A 25,227-nucleotide genomic window follows, 5' to 3' on the forward strand; every position below is an offset into this window, starting at 1 on the left:
TTAGCTACATTACTCTTACCTTTCTGTCCTCAGCTCGGCCAATCACAGCCACATGATGGCGCTCCTGCAGCAGCTACTCTACAGCGAGTCCCTGTCCCTGTCCTGGCGGGACGTCATCGTCCTTGTCGTCCACCAGGTGGTCCAGAAGGTGCGGCCCGATGTGCGGAACTGCGACGATGACATGGACATCCGACAGCTGGTTCACATTAAAAAGGTTGAAGGGGCATTGCTAAGAAATAATTCAACTAGGGATGTTCTGATCAGCTGCCAATACCAATACCAATCACCCATGAGAGAAATCGTCCGATACCGATCACATGTATTAACTGTAGGGGGGTAACGGTATTATAAATACCGCAGTATTTCGGTATCAAAATCATCACAATTTTGCCATGACATAATGAAAATTTGGTCGGTGTAGTTTTTTGCTGGCATTTTTGTATTGGCCGGTGTGGAAGTAAACTATATCTCCCCAAATTCCCTGTGTAGCGTGAGTGTGGGAGTTCTGAAGCAGTGAGAAAGGATTGTTTTTTTGGACATTTCCTGAAGTTTTCATCAAAATCTATACATAACTTTTTGAGTTATGTTGCTAATAGACAGACAAACAAACCCTGGCAAAAACACAACCTCTTTGGTCTGCGTACTGCAAGGGAGAGTTGCCTCCTTCATTTGGATGTTTTCACTCACATTTTTTTTCAATAAGTATAAACTCGTGGATTTAAATGGATTTGTTATCCATGTTTTAAGTAGGAAATGTGCTAGGCGGCACCGCGGACATACAGTAAAAAGAAGTTTGGTGACAAGTAATATGAGAAGCTACTCATTAGATCACCACCCGGAAAATATATTTGATGCCAAGGAGGCTAATCATCGGTTTGTGAGGTATCTACATTATTAAATGTTAAATTGTCAGCTAACTTTTCTGAGAAACAGCATTTTCCAATGTGATATAACACTGTTTCTCTGAAGTAGAAAGACATAAACGTGAACATTGTTTTACAACATCTGGATGTTTATATTGTCAGTTTAAGACACTTAACTAAAACTATATCCAAAAAAAAAAAAAAAAAATATATATATATATATATATATATATACCGACATACATATACCGGTGTATCTATATATACACTTGTTTTGTAGTAATATTATGATTAGAACATTTGAGCATTATGTTTGTGTTCAATTACAGTAAGTCTATTTATACTAAACATTCCTGTGTTGTTTTTGTACATAAAACAATAATGTTGTACGGCGAGATTTTTATACCGTTACATCCCTAATTGTCTTTTTTAAATGTATTTACGGTGATTGCTAATGACAGTTTAACAATATTAATTCTGGTTCCTTATTATTTTGTATTGCATGAAATTGTTTGAGCAAAACAAAATCAGTAGTACTCAATAACGAAACGAAAGTAAATACTACTATTTGGATCAAAATCCTCCTGTTTGCAGAGACATATTTCCTGAATTTGTAAACATAACGACTGAACATCCATGCATCCATTTTCTACCGCTTGTCCCTTTCGGGGTCACGGGGGGTGCTGGAGCCTATCTGAGCTGCATTCGGGCATATTTCCTGAATTTGATTTGTAAACATAACGATTGAACATCCATCCATCTATCCATTTTCTACCGCTTGTCCCTTTCGGGGTCGCGGGGGGTGCTGGAGCCTATCTTAATTGCATTCGGACGGAAGGCGGGGTACACCCTGGACAAGTCGCCAACACAGATAGACAACATTCACACTCACATTCACACACTAGGGCCAATTTAGTGTTGCCAATCAACCTATCCCCAGGTGCATGTCTTTGGAGGTGGGAGGAAGCCGGAGTACCCGGAGGGAACCCATGCAGTCACAGGGAGAACATGCCAACTCCACACAGAAATGTTGCGAAAATAAAATAAGCACTCCAGCATCGATCATATCCTGATACCACCAGTCCGCCTTTTTAACATTGTCCTCTCTAACGCTTATCAATCTACACGTTAATTTCCTGTTAACTGCTTAAATTTTTTTGCTGCAACGCCATCTACACTTCTTAAAGTTTATTATACACTTGTTTTTTGGTGTTGGCTGCTTGCTTGCTCGTACTTGTTTAGCCTTGTCCCCCGTTGACAATGGTACCCGATAATAATACTTAAAATGTAGTTTATTTGCCGCAATAGAGGTGACGTGGACGTTCACAGTTAGCTGTCAGACGTGGAATGAAAAATTGCGTACTTTATCACGAAAATCGGACGATACTGATCGGCGCATCCCTGAATTCAACACTTTTATTCTAAACTCCGTTTTTGGGTTTAGATTCCTGGAGGGAGGAAGTTTGACTCCAACGTGGTGAATGGTTTCATATGCACCAAGAACGTCGCTCACAAGAAGGTAGGTTAGTTTTGTTTTGCTAGAGATATTTTGGTACTAGTTTTTTTTGGTTTTTTTTAGATGAATTCGTACATCAAGAACCCTAAAATCCTGCTGCTGAAATGCTCCATCGAATATCTGTACAGGGAGGAGACCAAGTTCACCTGCATCGACCCCATTGTGCTGCAGGTATGTGGGTCCTCAATTATGTTTTTGGCGCAAATTTTGGTTGGAATCTACAAAAGATTTGCCTTTATTTCAGGAGCGAGAGTTTTTGAAGAACTACGTGCAGCGCATAGTGGACGTCCGGCCGAACCTGGTTCTCGTGGAGAAGACGGTGTCTCGTATCGCTCAGGACATGCTGTTGGAGCACGGCATCACCTTGGTGATCAACGTCAAACCGGTCAGTTCAAAAACATTCTGACGGACAGCTGGCTGACCTCCAGGCTCTTTTGTTTTGTGACGCGTAGTAAAGCCTGCTTTTTTTGGTATGTATGGAGTGGGCTCAGCTAGCTAGGGAAGTGTCAGAAGAGTTTTTTTTCTTCAAAAGTGACTGTTTGAGGACCCAAAATGTGCGGAGAAGTTGCAGGGATTGGACAAAGTTGCAAGGCCGCAGATAATTTGTGCTGTTTGGTAAAATTTGCCCGATCGTGACACCCTGGAAGGGTGACGCCATCTTGTGGACACATGTGACGGTTACATTATTAAATGTTTCTTATCATCCCCCCATTTAGCAAGTCTTGGACCGAGTCAGTCGAATGACCCAAGGTGACCTGGTAGTGTCCATGGACCAGCTCCTCACTAAGCCTCGTCTGGGCACCTGTCACAAGTTCTACATGCAGCCTTTCACCCTGGCCAACAGTGAGCGAATACCTCGCCCTTTATTTTTATTTTTTTTAACGCAGCATGACATCCATCATCTTTTGTGTTTCAGACGACGTCAAGACGCTGATGTTCTTCGAGGGCTGCGCCACCCACCTGGGCTGCTCCATCAAGCTGCGCGGCGCCTCCGAATACGAGCTGGCCCGGGTGAAGGAGATCATCATGATGATGGTGTGTGTGGCCTACCACTCCCAGCTGGAGATCTCCTTCCTCATGGACGAGTTTGCCATGCCGCCCAGCCTGGCCCAGAGCGCCTCCTTACCCTGCCTGCTGGAGGGCGCGTCCGCCGAGGTGGAGGCGGACGACGAGAATCAGGACACAATTGTAGAATGTGCTGATGGTTCCACAACACCCAGCCAGCCCGATGAGGACACATTTTTTCCTGGGATGGAAAGCAGCGAGGACCGTCCACGATCATCAGCGTCCTCTGTCCACAACGAGGAAGCTGGACTCAAAGAGACAAGGACCTCCTCGCCCTTTTCCAGCCTTCCTGCTCCTCCTCTGTCGGTATCCCCGCCGTTCATCATGGAAGACGAGCAAGAGACTATGCCCAATATATTCCGCGGGGAAACAGTGGAGGAGGGGCTGGAAAGCACGGAAGATAAGGGATCAGAAACGCCCCGTTTGTTCAGGGACCCCCTACAGGACGACACGGGCCTGTTTGTCGCCGAGCAGGTGGCGTCGACCGACGACCGCCTCAAGTCCATGTCGGCTGTTTTCAAGCAGGAGCTGAAGGACATCATTTTGTGTATCTCGCCCTTCATCACATTCCGAGAACCGTTCCTGCTCACGTCTGCCGGAATGCACTGCCCCAGCAGGGACTACTTCCCGGAACAGGCATGTTGAGTTAATACATCACGATAAATAGGGATATACACAGTATTTGAAATAGTAGGTGATGTCATCAGAAATGACACAAAACAGATATTTTTTTACTTTATAACATGTTTTTAAACCTTAATTAACAGCAAAAATTGAAGTTGTTAGCTAACAGAAGTTTGTTTCATTTAGTGCACCTTATAACACACATGGGTGATTCAAAACATTCGTGATGTAAGTGCGGCTGATTTTAAACATAATGCATACATTTAATAACGCACCATATTGTAGTGTGAAGTAGTTGCTGCTGAGTTTCCCAGCATGCCTTGCGGGCACTTTGTAAATTTCAATGAAAGTTATGTAATTGTTGTTAGCATTTAGTACATCCTTCTACGCCAGGCCTGGGGGGGTTGCAAATTTAGAGAAAAAAATGTGTCTCCGGGGCCGGTGTGTCTATCTATCTATCTATGTATACATATACTAATCCACTAATACAAAAACTCACAATATTGTTTGATTGAAAGCTAAACACTTATGACAGACTGCCTTAAAAAACCGAATGGAATTTAAAAATGTTTTTACTGAATGAGACACCCAGAATGTACGTCAAAATAAAGAATGTGGGATTTACAATATTAACTATGAACGATAAAACACTGAGTATTGACAACATATGAATGTCACAGCCCCTCTCGATCAACATATTTTACAATCAAGTGAAACGCAACACAAAAGCAACAAACACAGCGAAATATGAATGCGAAGGGTAAAAAAAAAAAAAGCCCACTTACAATCTGATACATCACTAAGCTTTAGAACTTTGTTGTGAAAATCTCCTTCCGCATCTGTCCCTGACACCCGCATTGCAGGCTGGCCGCTCTGGAAACACTCTGTGGAAACGCACCCCACCCACACTGCTTGGTGCCTCGTCTGAGCTGCTGTGACTTAGATCACCATAGTAACTAATATATCATGCAAAAGCGCAGATTCCAACCATTGAAATACTTTGTATCGCTCAAAATTTACGGTCATTTGAAAACATCACTGCACATCTTAGTAGCAGCTACAGTTTCAATCTTAAAGATCTAAAAAAAAAAAATGTGGGAATGTCCGACGGGCCAAATTGAAAAGCTTAACGGGATGCGATCCCGGGCCATAATTTGCCCAGGTGTGGTCTACGCCAAGTAACAATGCCATCTACTGCCCAAAATTGGAACTACATGCCGCTCAGACAGCCCTTTTATTATATAATGTTCATGAGCGAGGGTGAGCAGATCGCGAGGGTGAGCAGATCGCATCAAATCTTGGCGGGGTTGGGGGAGCGGGGTTTGGTGGTAGCGGGGGGTGTATATTGTAGCGTCCCGGAAGAGTTAGTGCTGCAAGGGGTTCAGGGTATTTGTCCTGTTGTGTTTATGTTGTGTTACGGTGCGGATGTTCTCCCGAAATGTGTTTGTCATTCTTGTTTGGTGTGGGTTCACAGTGTGGCGCATATTTGTAACAGTGTTAAAGTTGTTTATACGGCCACCCTCGGTGTGACCTGTATGGCTGTTGATCAAGTATGCGTGGCATTCACTTGTGTGTGTTTGTTAAAGCCGCATATATTATGAGTGGGCCGGCACGCAGAGGCAGTGCCTTTAAGGTTTATTGGCGCTCTGTACTTCTCCCTACGTCCGTGTACACAGCGGCGTTTGAACAAGTCATAAATTTTACTTTTTGAAACCGATACCGATAACTTTGAAACCGATACCGATGATTTCCGATATTACATTTTAAAGCATTTATCGGCAGATAATATCGGCAGGCCGATATTATCGGACATCCCCTGCTTTAACCATTTGATACTGAAAAATAAAATGAAATAAACTCAGTAGATAATCCACCCATCCGTTTTCTACTGCTTATTCCCTTCAGGGTCGCGGGGGGCGCTGCAGCCTATCTCAGTTGTCTGTCAGTAGATAATAATAAATTTAAATTTATGAGAACAACAACTCAGGAGTATAATGAATAAAACACTTTGACCTATGAAACAAAAATAAAAAATCTATGCTAATTTTTTTTTTAAAGCAAGATGAAGTCATGGTTAATAGCTACAATGAGCACGTTTTGTAGTGCACAGCTTTTCAAAGTACGATACTGCTAAAGCATGTTTCCCCTTTGAGCCCCACCCCACTGTAGTGTGTTAGCGCCACTAGCATAGCAATGCTACCTACATAGCTAACAGTACACTCACATTTTAACTGCAACATCATGCTAGGTTTGCTGAAGAAAAACAAAGATTATTAGGGGTGCAAAAAAAAAACAATTCACAGCCGAATTTCTATTTTTATAAATTTTTAAAAAACGTTTTTTTTTTTTTTGCCATTTCCGTGCTTTATTTATATATACCAAATAATATAATACAATAATTTGAATCAGGAACCATCACACTAAATATCGAATTGAATCGTGAGTTGTAAGGTTTACATCTCGAATGACTAAACTTACACTTTCCACATCTGTAGCTGACTGACTCGTTGGCACAGCACTGGAATTGATTTTAGGATGTTTAGCAAAGCTTTTTTTACATTGCTTTTTACACAGGATCAGCAGAGTATGGACTATTATTACACCATGTATATTACAATATGTTTCTAATTGTCCATTCATAGGTCTACCTGTCCCCCCTCCTCAACAAGGACTTCAAAGAACTAGACGGGCGCAGAAAGAGGCAGCTCCTCAAGGACTCTGCGTCATCCTCGCTGGTCGGCAGCGGTCAGACCAACGGCGCGACTCCGTCCAAGCCCGTCGAGGTCTTGCCGTGCCACAGCCTCACCAGCACCCGTATCGTGGAGCAGGTGAGCAGCAGCCAGGACCTGGCCAAGATGCTGGCAGAGTACAGGGCCAAGGGGGGTCGCATTCGGCAGAGGGAGGCGGGTGACCCCTTCAACGTGGTGGTCAACGGCCAGAGCAAGGCAGAGGAGACGGGGCCAGTCAAGGCGTCTATAAAGGGCGAAGGTGAAGAAGACAAACCGAGCAAGCAGAGTGAAATGAGCATGGCGCCTAAGGTGAGCTTCCCTGGATCTCTGGTTCAATTGGACAAGTTTTATATTTTGGTTTGCTTCCCAGATGGACTGTCTGACACCTGTCAATCATCAGCGGCTATGCGTGCTCTTCAGCAGCTCTTCGGCTGAGTCCAGCAACGCTCCAAACCCCTGCGTCAGCCCGTGGTAAACTCCTGTGCTGAACCAGAACCACTTTAAGAACCCGGTTAAGAACTGGTTCCAACAGGCATGTCTTCCCAACAGGATCGTCACCATGGAGTTCTACGGCAAGAATGACCTCTCGCTTGGCGTCTTCTTGGAGAGATACTGTTTCAGGTAGCGCACATCCAGGTTGGGACGCCCCAAGAACAAGTCCAGAGTGTTTGTTTCCCTCACCTCAGGCCGTCCTACCAGTGTCCCAGCATGTTCTGCGAGACTCCCATGGTGCACCATATCCGCCGCTTCGTGCACGGCAATGGCTGCGTGCAGATTGTGCTGAAGGAGCTGGACTCGCCTGTTCCCGGTTATCAACACACCATCCTCAACTACTCCTGGTGCCGCATCTGCAAACAGGTTTCTAATATTCACTTGCAAGCTTGCAGTTTTTAGTCCAGCTAATCTAACTTCCTGTGTTCTTCACCTTGCTTCCCCATTATCAGGTGACCCCAGTGGTGCCCCTGTCCAACGACTCTTGGTCCATGTCATTCGCCAAGTACCTGGAACTGCACTTCTACGGCCACCAGTACACCAGGCGGGCCAACGCCGAACCCTGCGGACACTCTATCCACAAAGACTACCACCAGTACTTTTCCTACAACCAGATGGTGGCCTCATTCAGGTAGGTCTCAGCCCTCGACGCCGTCCATCCTACAGCTGCTGAGCTCCATGAAGAAATTGTCCGCTTTCTCTGTCCTCTTATCAGCTACACCTCTGTGAGGTTGCTGGAGATTTGTCTTCCTCGTCCCAAGATCTTCATCAGGAACCAGGGGCCCTCCAAAGCCAACCTGCAACAGGACCTAAAGGACTTCTCGCAGAAGTAAATGGAATGGAACTTTATTATAGTCATTGCACTTAAAAAGTACAACGAAATTTCTTTACATTACAACCCGTCCAAGATCCAACATAAGGTAGACAGAACAGGAAAACTGATTTTTCACCGGTAGGGTGATGCCTCATAGAAAGGTAGGAAAAAGGTAAACATGGGGGAAATCAGAATAAAAAAAGCAAATCCCACACTAAACTCCTATGGGGGGCTCAGTTTAAGACCAGGGAAAACCTTGAAGAAAGCACATATGAGGGAGAATCCAGATTTGAGTGTTTGTGTTTGTGCTAGAGAAAACAAATGTAAACGTTTCGCTCTTATTGTCCATTCTTGGTCTTCAAATTGATCATAACTTCGCCTTGCAGAGCAGACAGCTTCTCCAAGATGTTATCCAGTTTGTGATTCACTCCAGAAACCACAAAAGTCTAAGTGCCCACAGCTCTGTCCGTTCTTCAATCATTTGTAGCAGCTTTGGGGTACCTTGAACCTTCAATGCTTACTCATATCAGCAGACGTCTTATCATGAAGATGTCTTGGTATCATGAATAGGTACATGTTTTCAACGTCCTCGACTGAAAGAATTGCAAGGCACATAACCCTCCACTTCTCCTCCAAAGAGTCCATCGTGTGTCCAGTAACAAACGTTCTGTCAGGACAGGCAGGTTTCCCTCAACAAAAACTTCTCGTCAAGAAGATTTTATGGAGAAGCCAGTTCATCAATTCCATTGTTTAGATTCTGGAGAGCAGTTCAAAAAGAGGCTCAAGAAAGTTAAGACAAGAAAAGACAAAGAAGCAAAAGCGGGAGGGATAAAGGAGAGGGAAGGGAGGCGGCTGCCTTCGTTGAGAACCAGACAGAAAATAAGATTTGGACTACAGTTGAACCTCACAGGACATTTACATCTGTCGTCTAATTTGGACTTCTGATACGTTTTTAGGAGAAGTTAGGAGAAGACTCTCAGTTCAAACCGTTATGTGGAATGTCGACTTACACCCTTGTTTTTACACTTGTAGGAAATGTATAATGTTATAATAATTATACTCAAAGACGCTCATATAGTTAATCAGGTGTTATGGTACAAGTTTGACCCTGGAACCGAACATTTTTTTTTCTTTAGAAAATTAGTTTTTAAAGAAATCTGAGGTTGTCCAACTTCCTGACCTAAAAAGGTTCCATTGTCGTTGTCCATTATACCAATTTTTGTATGAAATATTGCTCTTCTTTTGTGCCTCTTGTCTTAGCGTATCGCAGGTCTACCTGGCTATCGACGACCGCCTCACCTCCCTGAAGACCGACACCTTCAGTAAGACCCGAGAAGAGAAGATGGAGGACATCTTCGCTCAGAAAGATGTAGGTTCTTCCTGCGTTTTTGTCCTCTTCCTATTGCTTTTGGTCGTGATTTATTTGTTTCAACAAGTTACATTGGGTACGGATGGTAGTCAGACCCCTTTTTAATTTTTCACTCTTTGTTTCATTGCAGACATTTGCTAAAATCAAACAAGTTTATTTTTATTTCTCATTAATGTACACTCAGCACGCCATCTTGACAGAAAAAAAGCAAATGTAGAAATTTTTGCTAATTTATTAAAACAAGTAAAACTGAACTATCACATGGTCATAAATATCCAGACTCTTTGCAGTGCATGGCAGAGCAAATGAGAATCATGAGGTTGAATGAACTGCCCAAGGAGCTCAGAGACAGTATTGTGGCAAGGCACAGATCTGGCCGAGGTTACAAAATAATTTCTGCAGCACTCAAGGTTCCTAAGAGCACAGTGGCCTCCATAAAATAAATAAGTTTGGGACGGCCATAATTCTTCCTGGACCTGACTGTCCAGCCAATCACAGCAATTGTGGTAGAAGAAACTTGGTTAGAAGAACCCAAATATCACAAGATGCAGTAGGGAGATAGGAGAAGGTTCCACAAAGTCACTGCAGCCCTCCACCAGTCAGGGCCTGACGGAAGAGGCTCTCCTCAGTGCCAGACATATGAGCGCCCGCATAGATGTTGCCCAAAAATACTCCCAGACTATAAGAAATAAGATTATCTGGTCTGTGACACCAAGATTGAACTTTTTGGTGTTAATTCTAAGCGGTATGTGTGGAGAAAACCAGGCACTACTCAACACCTGCCCAATACAATCCCAACAGTGAAACATGGTGGTGGCAGCATCATGCAATGTGGGTGTTTTTCAGCTGCAGTGACAGGACGACTGGTTGTAATTGAAGGATAGATGAATGCGGCCAGGTACAGAGATATCCTGGAAGAAACCACTTCCAGAGTGCTTGGGAGCTCAGACTGGGCCTAAGGTTTACCTTCCAACAAGACAATGACCCTAAGCACACAGCTAAAATAACAAGAGTGGCTTCGGAACAACTCTGGGACCATTCTTGACTGGCCCAGCCAGAGCTTTGACCTAAACCCAATTGAGCATCTCTGGAGAGACCTGAAAATGGCTGTCCACCATTGTTTACCATTCAACCTGACAGAACTGGAGAGGAGCTGCAAGGAAGGATGGCAAAGGACCCCCAAATCCAGGTGTGGAAAAAGTAATTCCCAAGAAGACCCATGACTTTACTAGCTCAAAAGGGTGCTTCTACTCAATATAGAGCAAATAGTCTGAATATTTATGACCATGTGATTGTTCAGATTTCCTTTTTTAATAAATCTGCAAAAATGTTATCATTTCTGTTTTTTTCTGCCAAGATTGTGTGCTGAGTTTACATTAATGAGAAATAAAATTTACTTTCTGGATTTCAGCAAATTAATTATTTAGTCCTGACGCTTTCTCCTTACCTCAACCATCACTAATACTTTATTGACTTCCTTTTTTTGAATGTTAACATTTCTTAAGCAAGAAAGGGAAAAACATTCAGAATGTGAAACAATTGCTAGGTAATGTTCGCTTGCTACTATGGTCTCACTGCATTGCGTTTTTTAAATTAAAAAATATTTTTAAAAGCGTCCTTACTTTGATGAAATCCATCTATCATGGGGGATCTAAAACACCATAGCTTATTTAAAAAAAAAAGCTATTTTATTAGTAGTGTAGATGGCAATAATAAAATAGATTCCTTTAAAGTGTTGTCTGTGTGTAGATGGAGGAGGTGGAGCTGCGCAGCTGGATCGAGAAGCTCCAGGCGCGACTCCAAGCCTGCGGTCTGGATTCCCCACAGCAGCTCCAGGCTGTGCTGGAGTCCCTGGTGGTGAAGAAGCAGAGTCTGTGCGAGGTGCTGCAGTCGTGGAACAGCAGGTCCTAGTCACGTTGCTGTGGGTTGCATGTTCGGATCGGCTCGCTCACTTCCTCCTTTCTCGTGTCCTCTTTAGGCTACAAGACCTGTTCCAGCAGGAGAAAGGCCGCAAGCGTCTGTCCGTCCCCCCTAGCCCGGGTCGCCACCGGCAGACTGCCTCTGATGACAGCAAGGTGTGTTCAAATACCCTCTGACTTTTCCAATAGTTGAGTTGAGGGTGATGTTGTGTTTTGATGACAGAGCACGCTGGACTCCTCCCCCCGCAACCCTTCACCTGTGGTGCAAAATGGGGACAAAGGTAAGCATGCTGACTTGTGTGGCGTCCGTTTTAGTTCAAAAGATGCTGACGAATGTTCTTTTTTGCCACAGAGGACCGTCACCTCAGCACTTTACCTTCCACGTCCTCCGCCACCGTGCTGTTGTCGCCACCCGCAGACCCCGGAGTCGAGACTGTTACCCCCGCTCCCTCCTTCACGGAGCCTGACTCTATCAGCATCCCAGAAGGTACACACGCACACATTTCTGTTTAAAAACGTTAAAGTCACCTGCTGCGTTTCCTGGACTGGTCAGACGTGTTCGACGGACACTTGCTGGGCTCGACTGACAGTCAGGTGAAGGAGAAATCCACTATGAAGGCCATCCTGGCCAACTTCCTGCCCGGCAACAGCTACAACCCCATTCCCTTCCCGTTGTGAGTACTGAAATACACCAGGTTTTTTTTCCCGATCATTTTTATATCTGTATATGCATTTTCATAACATGGGATTGCATGACAAAATCCATAAAATAATGGTGTGGTATGGAATGGTTTGGAATAATATTGTATGGAATGGTATAGCATGGAATGGTTTAACATAATACTGAATGGTACCATATATTCCGGACCATAGAGAGTATATAAGCCACACCCACTACATTTTAGAATAAACTTTTTTTTTTCCCAAATATTAGCCGCACTGGACTAAAATCACCAGATACAGTATATATGTTTCGAAATGAGTTATTTGCACAAAGATTTTGTAAATGTTTATTTACTTACCTGAAACGGTGCCTGTAACACAGCAGTAAAACGGATGATCAAACAAAACAGAAGTCCTCGCCATGGACCCACTAGCTGTGGAAGCTAGCTCTCCAATCAGCTAAACAAACTCAACAACTCCACCGTGACATTTTGGTGAATTTCCCGAAGAATTTGTGAAACTCAAACAATACGAAAATAATGCCATTGTAAGTTAATATTACTAACACAGACACTTGTATGTGTCAGCATATTAGCTAATTTAACGACGCTATCGTCATTACATTAGCAGGCCTCGAATTTTAACTTTTTAAGGTCAAGGCAAGTGTTGCCTTAAAGGAGGGCTCATATTTTAAGGCACCAAGGCAAACATTATTTTCTTTCGAGGCAGGGGCTCCAAAGCATGCATGCATATATATATATATATATATATATGTGTGTATATTTATATATATATATATATATATATATATATATATATATATATATATATATATATATATATATGTGTATATTTATATATATGTGTATATGTATATATATGTGTGTGTATATATATATATATATATATATTTATTATTATTATTATTATTTTTATTTTATTTTTTTTAATAAATGGGCATGGTGTCCCCTTATGCCGGCCTACCTGCTCGGTCTGGGGGGCATGTGCCTGACCTAAATTCAGCGAACACCTGACGTCCTTCCAGACCCTGATGCAACTAGTGTATCTCTCGGACAATCTCAGAACAACTCGGCTCTTCTCGTTGTCGGTTAATCTTTGACACATGTGTTGTTCATACCAATTAACTTTAATCATGCCATGTCTTAAACAGTTGAAAATGTAAGAAAAAAAGTAATGTCGGAGTGTTTTTATAAAAAAATTTCGACGAAACAATTACGTTACAATTGTCCATTATTGGGATGACACGGTATGAACATTTCTTTTCACGGTTATTGTTACCAAAATTATAACGGTTATTATTGTTATCGCGGTCATTTTAAATGTGCTCAAAATTTTCAAAAACTACTTATACTGAAATCTTTTAACCAAGTTTGATTTTTTTTTTTTAAACACAAACACATTCAAAATGTATATATGTACCTCAAGTAGAAAGTTCAAGTTGCATATGAAAGCAACACAAGCATTATAAACAAAGTAATATGGCAGAAACAAAATAATACTATAAATAGAAATATGTTTGAAAAATTGGCCAGATGGCACCTTATGAACATAAGACGTAACTGCACTTTTTGTCCATAAAGATAAAAATAGTGTTAATATATGAGGTCAAGTCTTATACATAGGACTGCACGGTTATGGGCAAAATAATAATTAAGATTATTATTATCAATATTGAAATCACATTTATCAATCATGGTTATTCATTATGTTTGGTAAAACAGTGTGAAGGGTGTGATCGCGACGCCATCATGTAATTTGTAATATTAATAAAAATGCTCTAGATTCTGGATCCATATATTTAAAGACATATATTTGAGTTTTTGTTTATTAATAGTATCAGCGTGTCAGATTTTTTTATTACATGATGCCTCTATCTGTAGTTTTACATCTTCATAGAGAAAAGTATTTTTTTAAGTTATGTACATTTACATGTATTAATGTATGTACATGCTGTATCAGGACAGATCCATTGAGAGTTTGAGCAGAAATATGTCGTATAGGAATTAACTACAGGACTGTCTCGGAAAATTAGAATTTTGTGATAAAGTTCTTTATTTTCTGTAATGCAATTAAAAAAAACAAAAATGTCATACATTCTGGATTCATTACACATCAACTGAAATATTGCAAGCCTTTCATTATTTTGATATTGCTGATTATGGCATACAGTTTAAGAAAACTCAAAAATCCTATCTCAAAAAATTAGAATATTTCCTCAGACCAAGTAAAAAAAAAGATTAAAACAGCAAAACCAAATCAAACATTTGAAAATTTCAATTAATGCACTCAGTACTTGGTTGGGAATCCTTTTGCACGGATTACTGCATCATAAGGGGGCAGATAAATATAAGAATAGTATTCTTCCATCTGCTCCTTTCTGATCATGGAAATGTATAAGAAACAAAAAACAATGAAAGTGTCAACTGTATATGGCTTGTATATATGCATTTTCATGAAAGGAATAAAAAGAAATGATGATGATGAATGCGGCGTGGCATGGTGGCCATCAGCCTGTGGCATTGCTGAGGTGTTATGGATGCCCAGGATGCTTCAATAGCAGCCTTTAGCTCATTTGCATTATTGGGTCTGGTGTCTTTCAGCTTCTTCTTCACAATACCCCACAAATTCTCTATGGGGTTCAGGTCAGGTGAGTTGGCAGGCCAATCGAGGACAGTAATGCCATGGTCAGTACACCAGTTACTGGTGGTTTTTGCACTGTGGGCAGGTGCCAGATCATGCTGGAAAATGAAATCATCATCTCCATAGAGCTTTTCAACAGATGGAAGCATGTAGTGCTCTAAAATCACTAGAAGCGTCTGACTTGGACTATGGAAAAGAAGCACTGGACAGTTGCAGAGTGGTCCAGAGTCCTGTTTTCAGACGAAAGCAAGTTTTGTATTTCATTTGGAAGTCAAGGCGCTAGAGTCTGGAGGAAGGCTGGAGAGGAGCAAAATCCAAGTTGCTTGAAATCCAGTGTGAAGTTCCCACAGTCAGCAATGGTATGGGGAGCCATGTCAGCTGCTGGTGTTGGTCCACTGTGTTTCATCAAGTCCAGAATCAATGCAGCTGTGTACCAAGAGATTGTAGAGCACTACATGCATCCATCTGTTGAAAAGTTCTATGGAGATTATGATTTCATTTTCCAGCACGATCTGGCACCTGCCCACAGTGCCAAAACCACCAGTAACTGGTGTACTGACCATGGCATTACTGTCCTCGATTGGCCTGCCAACTCTTTACTTGGTCTGAGGAAATATTCTAATTTTTTGAGATAGGATTTTTGAGTTTTCTTAAGCTGTATGCCATAATCAGCAATATTAAAATAATAAAAGGTTTGCAATATTTCAGTTGATGTGTAATGGATCCAGAATGTATGACATTTTTGTTTTTTTAATTGCATTACAGAAAATAAAGAACTTTATCACAATATTCTAATTTTCTGAGACAGTCCTGTATACACCATAAAACATTAACAAAATGCTGTGTTACATGAATAGTTATTGAAGTGATTACTTTGTGGGATGAAAAAAACACAAGTAATGTAAAAAAAACATGGTGTTTACTTTTTGATATCAATATAAAACACAAAGCAGTTTGGCTAATGAAAATAAAGTCAAATAGACAAACTTTGTTCTTCAACAACAACCATGTACTTCAGTGCATCGGTTTGGCCAACAAAAATAAAGAGTGATACCTCTCACATCTAACACACAATCTTTGTGCCTCACCGTCAACTCAGCCTGTGTTCAATTCGATGAGATGACAAAACATTTTAGCTCGTATTGATGTTATTGGAACACTAACAAAGTTAGCAGTTAAATTAAAGGACGAGTGAGCATCCCCGTAAACAAACTAAGGACTTTATAAACAAGTTGTAACAACGTTCCCAAAACACATCGCCTGCTGCATGCTAACTCTCAGTCCCAGCAGCTGACGGAAGGACGCTAGTTCAAAAGGAAACTGCAACATCAAATATGTTTCTCCTCCAACAGCATCACGCTCTTAATCGCACAGCGAGACTCCACGGAAGTAGAAGTGATTGAATTTAAATGAAACGAAGCGATTGGTTTCTTCAAAAAAAAGTCCATGAAGTCGCCGACATGTTTCCATACCTGCCAACTACTCCGGTTTTCCCGTAATTAGTACGGTTTTCATCAACCTATTCCGGGTTACGGTTGCAGTGATAAAAAATACGGTTTTTCATTAATTAAAAAAAATAAAATAAAATTAAGTTTTATTCACGAAATCGCGTAACAACAATGACAATCGACACTGCTTCCCGTAACTTCCTATCGAGCCATTCCGAATGCCATGCGCGAGGCTATTTATAGCACCGCTGCCAAGCACGAGGCACCTGTTGCCATTGTTTCCAAACGAGCGAACGATCATGGAATCAGCCGGAGAAAAATCGCAAACGAATCTTAAACCGAAAAGAAAACTGCAGTCATTCCGTGAAGAATATTCAAAAGTCTATCCGGGAATAATTATCCGTTCCAAAAAGGGTGAAAACTACGCGAATTGCACTTTGTGCAGACAAGATTTTTCGATCGGACACGGAGGAATTAGCGATGTAAAAGACCACGTTGGGACAAAAAAACACAAGTCTAATGCCGTTGCTAGCGATACAAGTGGAAAACTTTCAACGTTTTTCGGATTTTAGCCACAAAAAGGTAATGACACCAATGTTATCTATTGGAATTGTTTAGTACTGTTAATAGTGTTTATACTATTTATGCTTTCAAGTCCAAGTTGAAGAAATCTTGTTAAATGTTGACAGCATAACTACCAAAATAAAGAAGTATGTCCTTAATATTTTTGCAGTGCTATTTTTGTTGAAAAGTTAAAATGATTACATTAGAGATGTGATGTGCCACTTTTCAAGTGTCTGATGGCTTAAATTAATTTTCATTAATTTTTCATATTTTGAATTCTTTTGAAAGGCTTACAAAAAAACTACATTTGAATTGTAATTCCATGCTATTGACAGGACTATTAATTTTAATGAAGTTAGCTTCCCATGTTTACAGTATGATAATTGTGATAGAAATGTGAATTTTAGGCACAGAATATTTTTTGCAATTGAACAAGGCAGTAGATTATACAAGCTTGGACAGAAAGTTAATGACACCATTTTTTTTTTAATGGAATTGTTTAGTACTGTTTTACCATTTGTTTACTGTAAAAAGTGTTTATACTGTTTATACTTTCAATTAACAAATTGAAGTCTTGTGAAAGGTTGACAGGATAACTGGCATTAACTGTCAAAATAATTTCAAACTATTGAAGTTAGCTTACAGAATAAACATGTCAATCAACCCATATGATTTTTGCTGTAATATTTTTGTTTTGAAAAGTCACTGTGACTGATAGAAAAGTGATGGTTTTAGCAACATTTTAACCTGTCTGAATGCTAATAATCATTTTGCGTCGGGGGGCGAAGCCTGAACCCCCCACCAGGACTTTGTCCTGGACCTACCGGGGCCTGCGGCCCCTGTACCCTGGCTACTAGGTTTTTCTGATTTCAAAAGTTGGCAGGTATGTGTTCCCAAGCTGAACGGCAGTATAAAAAAGTCCTATTTTTGGGTGTTTGTTCATTTTGTTATGTTTTATTTAGCAAGGTGCAAAGTGTAATTTACCAACCTGCCCACTTGTGGCGCAGTGTAACTCAATGTGCACTTGCATCAGCGTGTGTTGCAATGCATTGGAAGATGTCGGGGGGAGTACGTTGTGGTGGTCCATGGCTATACCTTTCCTGCTCATCCAAACACACACTCCATGTCTGCAGTGACCCGGACAAGCACTACCTGATGCACGAACACGAGCGAGTTCCCATCGCCGTGTGCGAGAAAGAACCGAGCTCCATCATTGCCTTCGCCCTCAGGTGAGCACTCACTTTTTTTCGTTTTTTGTGCTTACAAGAAAATATGCAAACAAGTTTGTGACCACAGCTGCAAGGAGTACAAATCGACGCTGGATGATTTGTCCACGGCGTCCAAAGCGGGAGGAGACGAGGCGTCGCAGGCCAGCAGGTGAGTGTAAAAGTGGGCGTGGCTTCACATGAGCGTGATGTTCCTGACTTGTGTGACGTAGCGGAGAGAGCCGAGCGAAGGGAAGTCCCGCCAGGCTCGGCGAGCCGGCCCAGCAGAGTCGCGCCGGCTCGGAAGGCGAACTGCCAAGTAAGTGTTGATGTTCCCTGGCGATGATGTGGTCTCGGTGACGCTGACCCCCAGTCTCCTTCAGAGGACGCAGACATGGCGGACAGACAGAAGAAGCAGTCGCAGAACCCGCACATCGAGTTACGTACGTTTTCCGTGCTCCGCCTTCACGTCGTTCACCGTCGAAGGGACTGAAGTTGTGCTTCCTGTGCAGAGTTCTCGGACGCCAACGCCAAGTTCTACTGTCGGGTTTATTACGCCGAGGAGTTCCACAAGATGCGGGAGGACATCTTGGAGAGCGCAGAAGAAGATTTCATTCGCTCGCTTTCTCACTGTGTCAACTGGCAAGCACGAGGTGGAAAGTCTGGGGCCGTTTTCTACGCTACTGAAGGTTCAATGGAAGACTTTTTTTTACGAGACATTTCTGCTTTCTTCTTCTTTTCCTTAGTTACTTCTTTTTCCTTCTTCATTGATTTATTTTGCTTTTTCTTCTTTTTCATTTTTTCCTTCTTATTCTGTCCCTTCTTCTTTTCTTCTTCGTCTTTTCCTTTTTTTTCCTTCTTAATTTAATTATTTTGCTGCTGCTTTTTATTCTACTTATTTCCTCTTTTTCCTTAATTTATTGAATTATTTTCCTTCTTCTTTTCCTCCTCCTTTTCATTTTTTTCCCTTCTTATTCTGTCCCTTCTTCTTTTGTTCTTCCTCTTTTCCTTTTACTTATTTCCTTCTTAATGGAATTATTTTGCTTCTTCTTCTGTTCCCTTTTTCCTTCTTCTTTTCATTTTTTCCCCTTCTTATTCTGTCCCTTCTTTTCTTCTTCCTCTTTTCCTTTTTTTCCCCTTCTTAATTGAATTATCTTGCTTCTTTTTATTCTACTTATTTCCTTCTTTTTCATTTATTTATTGAATTATTTTCCTTCTTCTTTTCCTCCTTTTCATTTTTTCTCCTTCTTATTTTGTCCCTTCTTCTTTTCTTCTTCCTCTTTTCCTTTTACTTATTTCCTTCTTAATTGAATTATTTTGCTTTTTCTTCTTTTTCATTTTTTCCTTCTTATTCTGTCCCTTTTTATTTTCTTCTTCGTCTTTTGCTTTTTTTTCCCTTCTTAATTTAATCATTTTGCTGCTTCTTTTTATTCTACTTATTTCCTCTTTTTCCTTAATTTATTGAATTATTTTCCTTCTTTTCCTCCTCCTTTTCATTTTTTTCCCTTCTTATTCTGTCCCTTCTTCTTTTGTTCTTCCTCTTTTCCTTTTACTTATTTCCTTCTTAATTGAATTATTTTGCTTCTTCTTCTTCTGTTCCCTTTTTCCTTCTTCTTTTCATTTTTTCCCTTCTTATTCTGTCCCTTCTTCCTCTTTTCCTTGTTTTCCCTTCTTAATTGAATTATCTTGCTTCTTTTTATTCTACTTATTTCCTTCCTTTTCCTTTATTTATTGAATTATTTTCCTTCTTCTTTTCCTCCTCCTTTTCATTTTTTCTCCTTCTTATTTTGTCCCTTCTTATTTTCTTCTTCCTCTTTTCCTTTTACTTATTTCCTTCTTAATTGAATTATTTTGCTTCTTCTTCTTTTCATTCTTTGTTCCTTCTTATTTTGTGCCTTCTTCTTTGCGTTTTACTTATTTCCTTCTTTTTCTTTTTTTAATTGAATATTTTCCTTTTTTTCCTCCTCCTTCTTTTCCCCTTTTCCCTTCTTTTTTCCTTCTTTTCCTCCTTTGTACTCATTTGCTTTTTTTTCTTTTTCTTTGTCATGTTCTCATTTTCTTTCTTCTTTTCTTTCCTATTTACCTTCATTTTCTTCCTCTTCGGTCTAATCCTCCTTCCTGTTCACTTTACCCTTTTTTTCTATTTTTCTTCTTCTCCTCATGTTGTTTTCATCCTTCTGTTTTAAATATCTTTGTCAATGATGTTTAATTTTTCTCGTTCTTATTGCCATACTTATTATTCTGTTTTCTCTTGTTCTCCTTCTTTCCTTCTCCTCATTCTGCTCCTTCTCCTACTTATTTTTCTCTTCCTTATTCTACTCCTTCTTGTGTTCCTCTTCCCCTCGCTCTTCTATTTTCCTCCTATTTTCTTTACCTCCTAATTCTTTTTTCTTCTTCCCGTCCCCGATCTCCATGTTCTGCTCCTCCTCCTCCTTAACCTCCTTCTTCTCCTTCTCCTTGTTGTGATCAGATGATCGCTTCATCCTGAAGCAGATGCCCAGACTGGAGGTCCAGTCCTTCTTGGACTTTGCGCCTCACTACTTCACCTACATGACAGGAGCAGTGCAGCAGAAAGTACGGCGTACACCACGTGTATTTCTTGTGTCCTATGGACCACTCAAGTACAACTAAAGGGTCACCATTGCGGCACAGAGGCCGACGGCGCTGGCCAAGATCCTGGGTGTTTACCGCATCGGCTACAAGAACTCCCAGAACAACGCCGAGAAGAAGCTGGACCTTCTGGTGATGGAAAACCTCTTTTACGGACGCAAGATGGCTCAGGTAAGGAAGTAGTAGAACTTCTTGCAAAGTGTTGAAGCTGCTAGATAATAATGTACCTCTCAATGTAAAGTCCAAAGTGCGGCAAGGGAGACATTTTTGGCCTGCCACTCGTTTTTCTACTTGTAAAAATAAATGATGTAAAGTTTTTAACATACAAAACATTACAAAGTATGGTGCAAGCCACCTTGAATATGTTTGTGTTACAAAAGTAATGCTTCTGGTTTTGAGTAAGTAGAATAATCCCTTATATAAATTGGTTAGAAATAGGGTTTGTCTGCTTACTAGAGTGCAGGAAATAACACAATGGTGATTTCAGTTTTGGGTGCACAGCTAACCGCTAACGGTGTATTTTCTGGAATTTCCCCCCCCCTCTCATTGCTGAAATAATTGTCTTAAGCCTGTTAGCGCTATTTTTCTGTTTTTTAGCAGCCTCCCCTGAAGTTTTGTTGTGCCCCCTAGAGGTGGTGCACCTCACACGAGGGCAGGAGTGCCCATTACGTCAATCGCGAGCTACCGGTCGATGGTGGAGGGTGTGTCAGTCGATCGCCAGACAGGCATTGAAAAATAGACCTAAAAATAATCTTCACTAAGACGTCACTTGATTCACGGCACCCGAGGGTCTTCTGAGATGATGCTGGCTGCTGCATGCTCTTTTTTTTTTTTTTAAATGACCGACTGGAAGGCGAGAAACACTTCACTTTTTATTTCAACAGACTCGCGCCGTACCTGCCGTCAAAACCCTAAAGACCGACTGCACAGTTCCTATCTTCACAATAAAAGCGCTGATTCATCCTGCCTGCGCTATCAAAAATAAGTGTATAAAAAGGAGTATGGAAGCTGGACAAATAAGATGACAAAAAACACGTTCATGTGGTTGTGGACAGAAATGAGGACTTTTTTTCTCCTCCATTTGAAAATGCGGACGTTATCATCACTACTGTCTGATTCCAATCAATGCAAGTCATCAGAATCAGGTAATACACCAACTTATATTCTTGTCTTCATGGAAGAAAGGAATCTATATGTGTTAAACATGCTTATATCATTAAACACCTTAAATTGTTAACATAAACGTCTCAAATAAATATAAATTATATATATGAATGAGGTAGATCCCCTCGACTTGGTCAATTGAAAAGTGGGCACCTCTCCACTAGGAAGGGACAAAACGGCCTTAACGAACCTCAGCAATCATGTTTTAATATCAATATACCGTATTTTTCGAAAATGGATAATAAAGAAGGAAAAAAACATATAAGTCGCATTTTTTGGAGACATTTATTTGATAAAAGCCAACACCAAGAATAGACATTTGAAAGGCAATTTAAAATAAATAAAGAATAGTGAACAACAGGCTGAATAAGTGTACGTTATATGAGGCATAAATAACCAACTGGTATGTTAACGTAACATATTATGGTAAGAGTCATTCAAATAACTATAACATATAGAACATGCTATACGTTTACCAAACAATCTGTCACTCCTAATCGCTAAATCCCAGGAAATCTTATACGTCTAGTCTCTTACGTGAATGAGATAAATAATATTATTTGATATTTTACGCTAATGTGTTAATAATTTCACATATAAGTCGCTCCTGAGTATAAGTCGCACCCCCGGCCAAACTATGAAAAAAACTGCCACTTATAGTCTGAAAAATACGACAGTCGTTGTTTTTGACACATACCTTTTGTACATTCTCTTGAAGTGGGGTCAACTCTTACGTACAATAACCACGACACCCCCCACCAGGTGTTTGACCTCAAGGGTTCGCTGCGGAACCGCAACGTCAAGACGGACTCGGGCAAGGAGAGCTGCGAGGTGGTCCTGCTGGACGAGAACCTCCTTAAACTGATCTACGACAACCCGCTCTATATCCGCTCGCACTGCAAGTCGGTGCTGCGGGCCGCCATCCACAGCGACGCCTACTTCCTGTCCAGCCACCTCATCATCGACTACTCGCTGCTGGTGGGCCGCGACGACACCACCGATCAGCTGGTGGTCGGCATCATCGGTGAGCGAAACGCCTAAGCAACGCTGCTGTCCCGATGATTTAACAGCATCTTCGCTACAGCGAAGCGATCAAATGTGCGGCTGCCTGTTAGCTTTGTTGTATGACGTGTAGCAAAGCCTCTTCTCCCTCACATTGTCAGATTACATCAGGACGTTCACCTGGGACAAGAGGCTGGAGATGGTGGTCAAATCCACAGGGATTCTGGGAGGTCAAGGTAGGTTGAAGTGCGCTCTGCTCGCATGTGATGTTAACTCAACGTGTCGGCGTCCTCAGGTAAGATGCCCACGGTGGTTTCCCCCGAGCTGTACCGCGCTCGCTTCTGCGAGGCCATGGACAAGTACTTCCTCATGGTGCCGGACCACTGGACCGGACTGGGCGTCAACTGCTGAGCGGGACACGGCCCGACACTCTGAGCACGCCAGAGAAAGACCCGACGTGCACGCTGGTATTTTTTAATTTATTATTATGAAACACATTCCATTATGAAAAGAGAAGCGATAGTCCAACTTTTAAAGTCGTTTTTTAATCCCTGGAGTCCAGTGGAAACCCTTCCTGTTGTTTTATCGGTGCCGCATTGATGATTGTTACATAGTGTAATTTAACATTTTGAATATGTACAGATGATGGAACTATTAAAAGAATATTAACCCTGATTCTCACATTTATCATATATTTTTGTAAGATACTTAAGTAAAGACCAAACTACTTTTTAAAAATAAATTGATAAATGTGCAATGAGAGGACTTTTAAAAAAAATATATATTTAAAAAAAAAAAGAATTATCTTTGTCTAAACATACTACAAAAAATGTTGTTACAAGAAAATGTTATTTATGGCAGATACTTATATTGTATATTTATCTAACTTATACATTTGTCGGTTATTTATATTTACAAACAATAAATATATATTCCAGGAGTAGTTTGAATTTCCAGTACAGGCCAAACAGTTGGACACACCTTCTCATTCAATGTTTTTTTTTTATTTTCATGACTATTTACATTGTAGATTGTCACTGAAGGCATCAAAACTATGAATGAACACATGTGGAGTTATGTACTTAACAAAAAAAGGTGAAATAACTGAAAACATGTTTTATATTCTAATTTCTTCAAAATAGCCACTCTTTGCTCTGATTACTTTTTTGCACACTCTTGGCATTCTCTAGATTAGCTTCAAGAGGAAAGGGTTTTCACTTCACAGGTGTCATAGTTTTGATGCCTTCAGTGACAATCTACAATGTAAATAGTCATGAAAACAAAGAAAACGCATTGAATGAGAAGGTGTGTCCAAACTTTTGGCCTGTACTGTATGTATTATTAATAGCATTATTTATGTAATCTAACATTTGATCTAATTCCATTTATCCATGAAGCTCTTACCTCTAAAACGTTTTTCCTCACAGAAATGTTTTAAATATTTTTTTTTTCAAAAACTAAATACCATAAAATACATATTCCTTGAATAGTCATTTTCGTCCATAAATGCCTTACCTCTAATAAACACCTCCTTTTTTGCCCCTCAGGAAAATTAGCTTTACTATTTGTTGCAGTAAACAACTTATTTTAATAGTCGTTTTTGTCTATAGTCATAATTACCAATAATATATTGACATATAAATAATACATGTAATAAAACAAATGTACCTCTAATAAACACCTCAAAATATGCTACAATAAAATATAAAAATACACAAAAAATTACTGACTTAATTTCAGTTTAACCATTGGTATTTTTCATTTTAATCTTGCATATTTAAAAAAAAAAAAAAGCAAACCAATTGAGAGACTGTTTGCTATTCAGTAAAGGGAAACAAAAAGGCCAAACTGCAACACATTTACTGTTTTAATTGTGTAATATTTAGCAAAACAAAAACTGCATCAGGAACTGTTGGTGGTTTTAAAAACATAATACGTCTCTTCAGTTCATTTAAGGATGTGTGACGAAGATATACAATATTACGTAGCAATGCAGTACCAAAGACGACATGTAGGCGCACCAACAAACATGAACGTTCTTGCTGAAAGTCTGAATTCCAAGTAAAGTATTGCTCAATGAAAATCATCACCAATAAAATAATATTATCTTCTGAACTATGAGCGTTTCAGTTAACTCACAGCTGGCGCCCTCTAGTGGTCAGGGTCAGTAATACACAAAGTTCAGCGATTTCTCTCTCACCTCAAATGACAGAAAAAAGATTTGCTTTAGTTTCGTAGCCGTTTGGTTTTTAATTCAACAACATGGGAATGTTTGCTTTCCAGCTCCAGTGGAGTGACAATACAAAAATGTACAAACACACAAATCCTGTTTACCGTAGATCGTCTTAATATGTGACTGACGTCTATTTGAGAGTATTAGGGCCGCACCACAAAATAATGTTCCTTATCACTCTTAATATTGCAACTTTATTCCCATAAAATAACAAAATCATTCTCAAAAAATGTAATCTTAATGCAAATGTAATTCCAACTTTTCCTTTTACGTTATTGTAAAAATG

General features: G+C 40.5%; 1 protein-coding gene across 5 annotated transcripts in view; it reads left to right on the forward strand.

The window, feature by feature from the left end:
* Nucleotides 1-23,403, forward strand: part of pikfyve (phosphoinositide kinase, FYVE finger containing) — a 56,322-nt gene extending 32,919 nt beyond the window's left edge. For all 5 annotated transcript variants that reach the window (XM_061970855.2, XM_061970853.2, XM_061970850.2 and 2 more), the window contains 28 exons: nucleotides 34-214; nucleotides 2,308-2,382; nucleotides 2,443-2,550; nucleotides 2,624-2,764; nucleotides 3,096-3,222; nucleotides 3,296-4,080; nucleotides 6,711-7,106; nucleotides 7,168-7,268; nucleotides 7,347-7,418; nucleotides 7,484-7,655; nucleotides 7,742-7,920; nucleotides 8,005-8,118; nucleotides 9,364-9,472; nucleotides 11,222-11,376; nucleotides 11,451-11,547; nucleotides 11,615-11,672; nucleotides 11,744-11,878; nucleotides 11,945-12,065; nucleotides 17,861-17,956; nucleotides 18,024-18,104; nucleotides 18,166-18,251; nucleotides 18,316-18,375; nucleotides 18,445-18,621; nucleotides 20,403-20,506; nucleotides 20,585-20,713; nucleotides 22,469-22,730; nucleotides 22,870-22,944; nucleotides 23,004-23,403. In XM_061970855.2, the coding sequence (XP_061826839.2) occupies nucleotides 34-214; nucleotides 2,308-2,382; nucleotides 2,443-2,550; nucleotides 2,624-2,764; nucleotides 3,096-3,222; nucleotides 3,296-4,080; nucleotides 6,711-7,106; nucleotides 7,168-7,268; nucleotides 7,347-7,418; nucleotides 7,484-7,655; nucleotides 7,742-7,920; nucleotides 8,005-8,118; nucleotides 9,364-9,472; nucleotides 11,222-11,376; nucleotides 11,451-11,547; nucleotides 11,615-11,672; nucleotides 11,744-11,878; nucleotides 11,945-12,065; nucleotides 17,861-17,956; nucleotides 18,024-18,104; nucleotides 18,166-18,251; nucleotides 18,316-18,375; nucleotides 18,445-18,621; nucleotides 20,403-20,506; nucleotides 20,585-20,713; nucleotides 22,469-22,730; nucleotides 22,870-22,944; nucleotides 23,004-23,119 (4,312 nt within the window). In that variant the 3' untranslated portion in view covers nucleotides 23,120-23,403. The remainder of the gene's footprint in view (nucleotides 1-33; nucleotides 215-2,307; nucleotides 2,383-2,442; nucleotides 2,551-2,623; nucleotides 2,765-3,095; nucleotides 3,223-3,295; nucleotides 4,081-6,710; nucleotides 7,107-7,167; nucleotides 7,269-7,346; nucleotides 7,419-7,483; nucleotides 7,656-7,741; nucleotides 7,921-8,004; nucleotides 8,119-9,363; nucleotides 9,473-11,221; nucleotides 11,377-11,450; nucleotides 11,548-11,614; nucleotides 11,673-11,743; nucleotides 11,879-11,944; nucleotides 12,066-17,860; nucleotides 17,957-18,023; nucleotides 18,105-18,165; nucleotides 18,252-18,315; nucleotides 18,376-18,444; nucleotides 18,622-20,402; nucleotides 20,507-20,584; nucleotides 20,714-22,468; nucleotides 22,731-22,869; nucleotides 22,945-23,003) is intronic.
* Nucleotides 23,404-25,227: the final 1,824 nt, after the last annotated feature.

This window comes from Nerophis lumbriciformis, linkage group LG13 (genome assembly GCF_033978685.3).
Source record: "Nerophis lumbriciformis linkage group LG13, RoL_Nlum_v2.1, whole genome shotgun sequence".
Taxonomy (NCBI): domain Eukaryota; kingdom Metazoa; phylum Chordata; class Actinopteri; order Syngnathiformes; family Syngnathidae; genus Nerophis; species Nerophis lumbriciformis.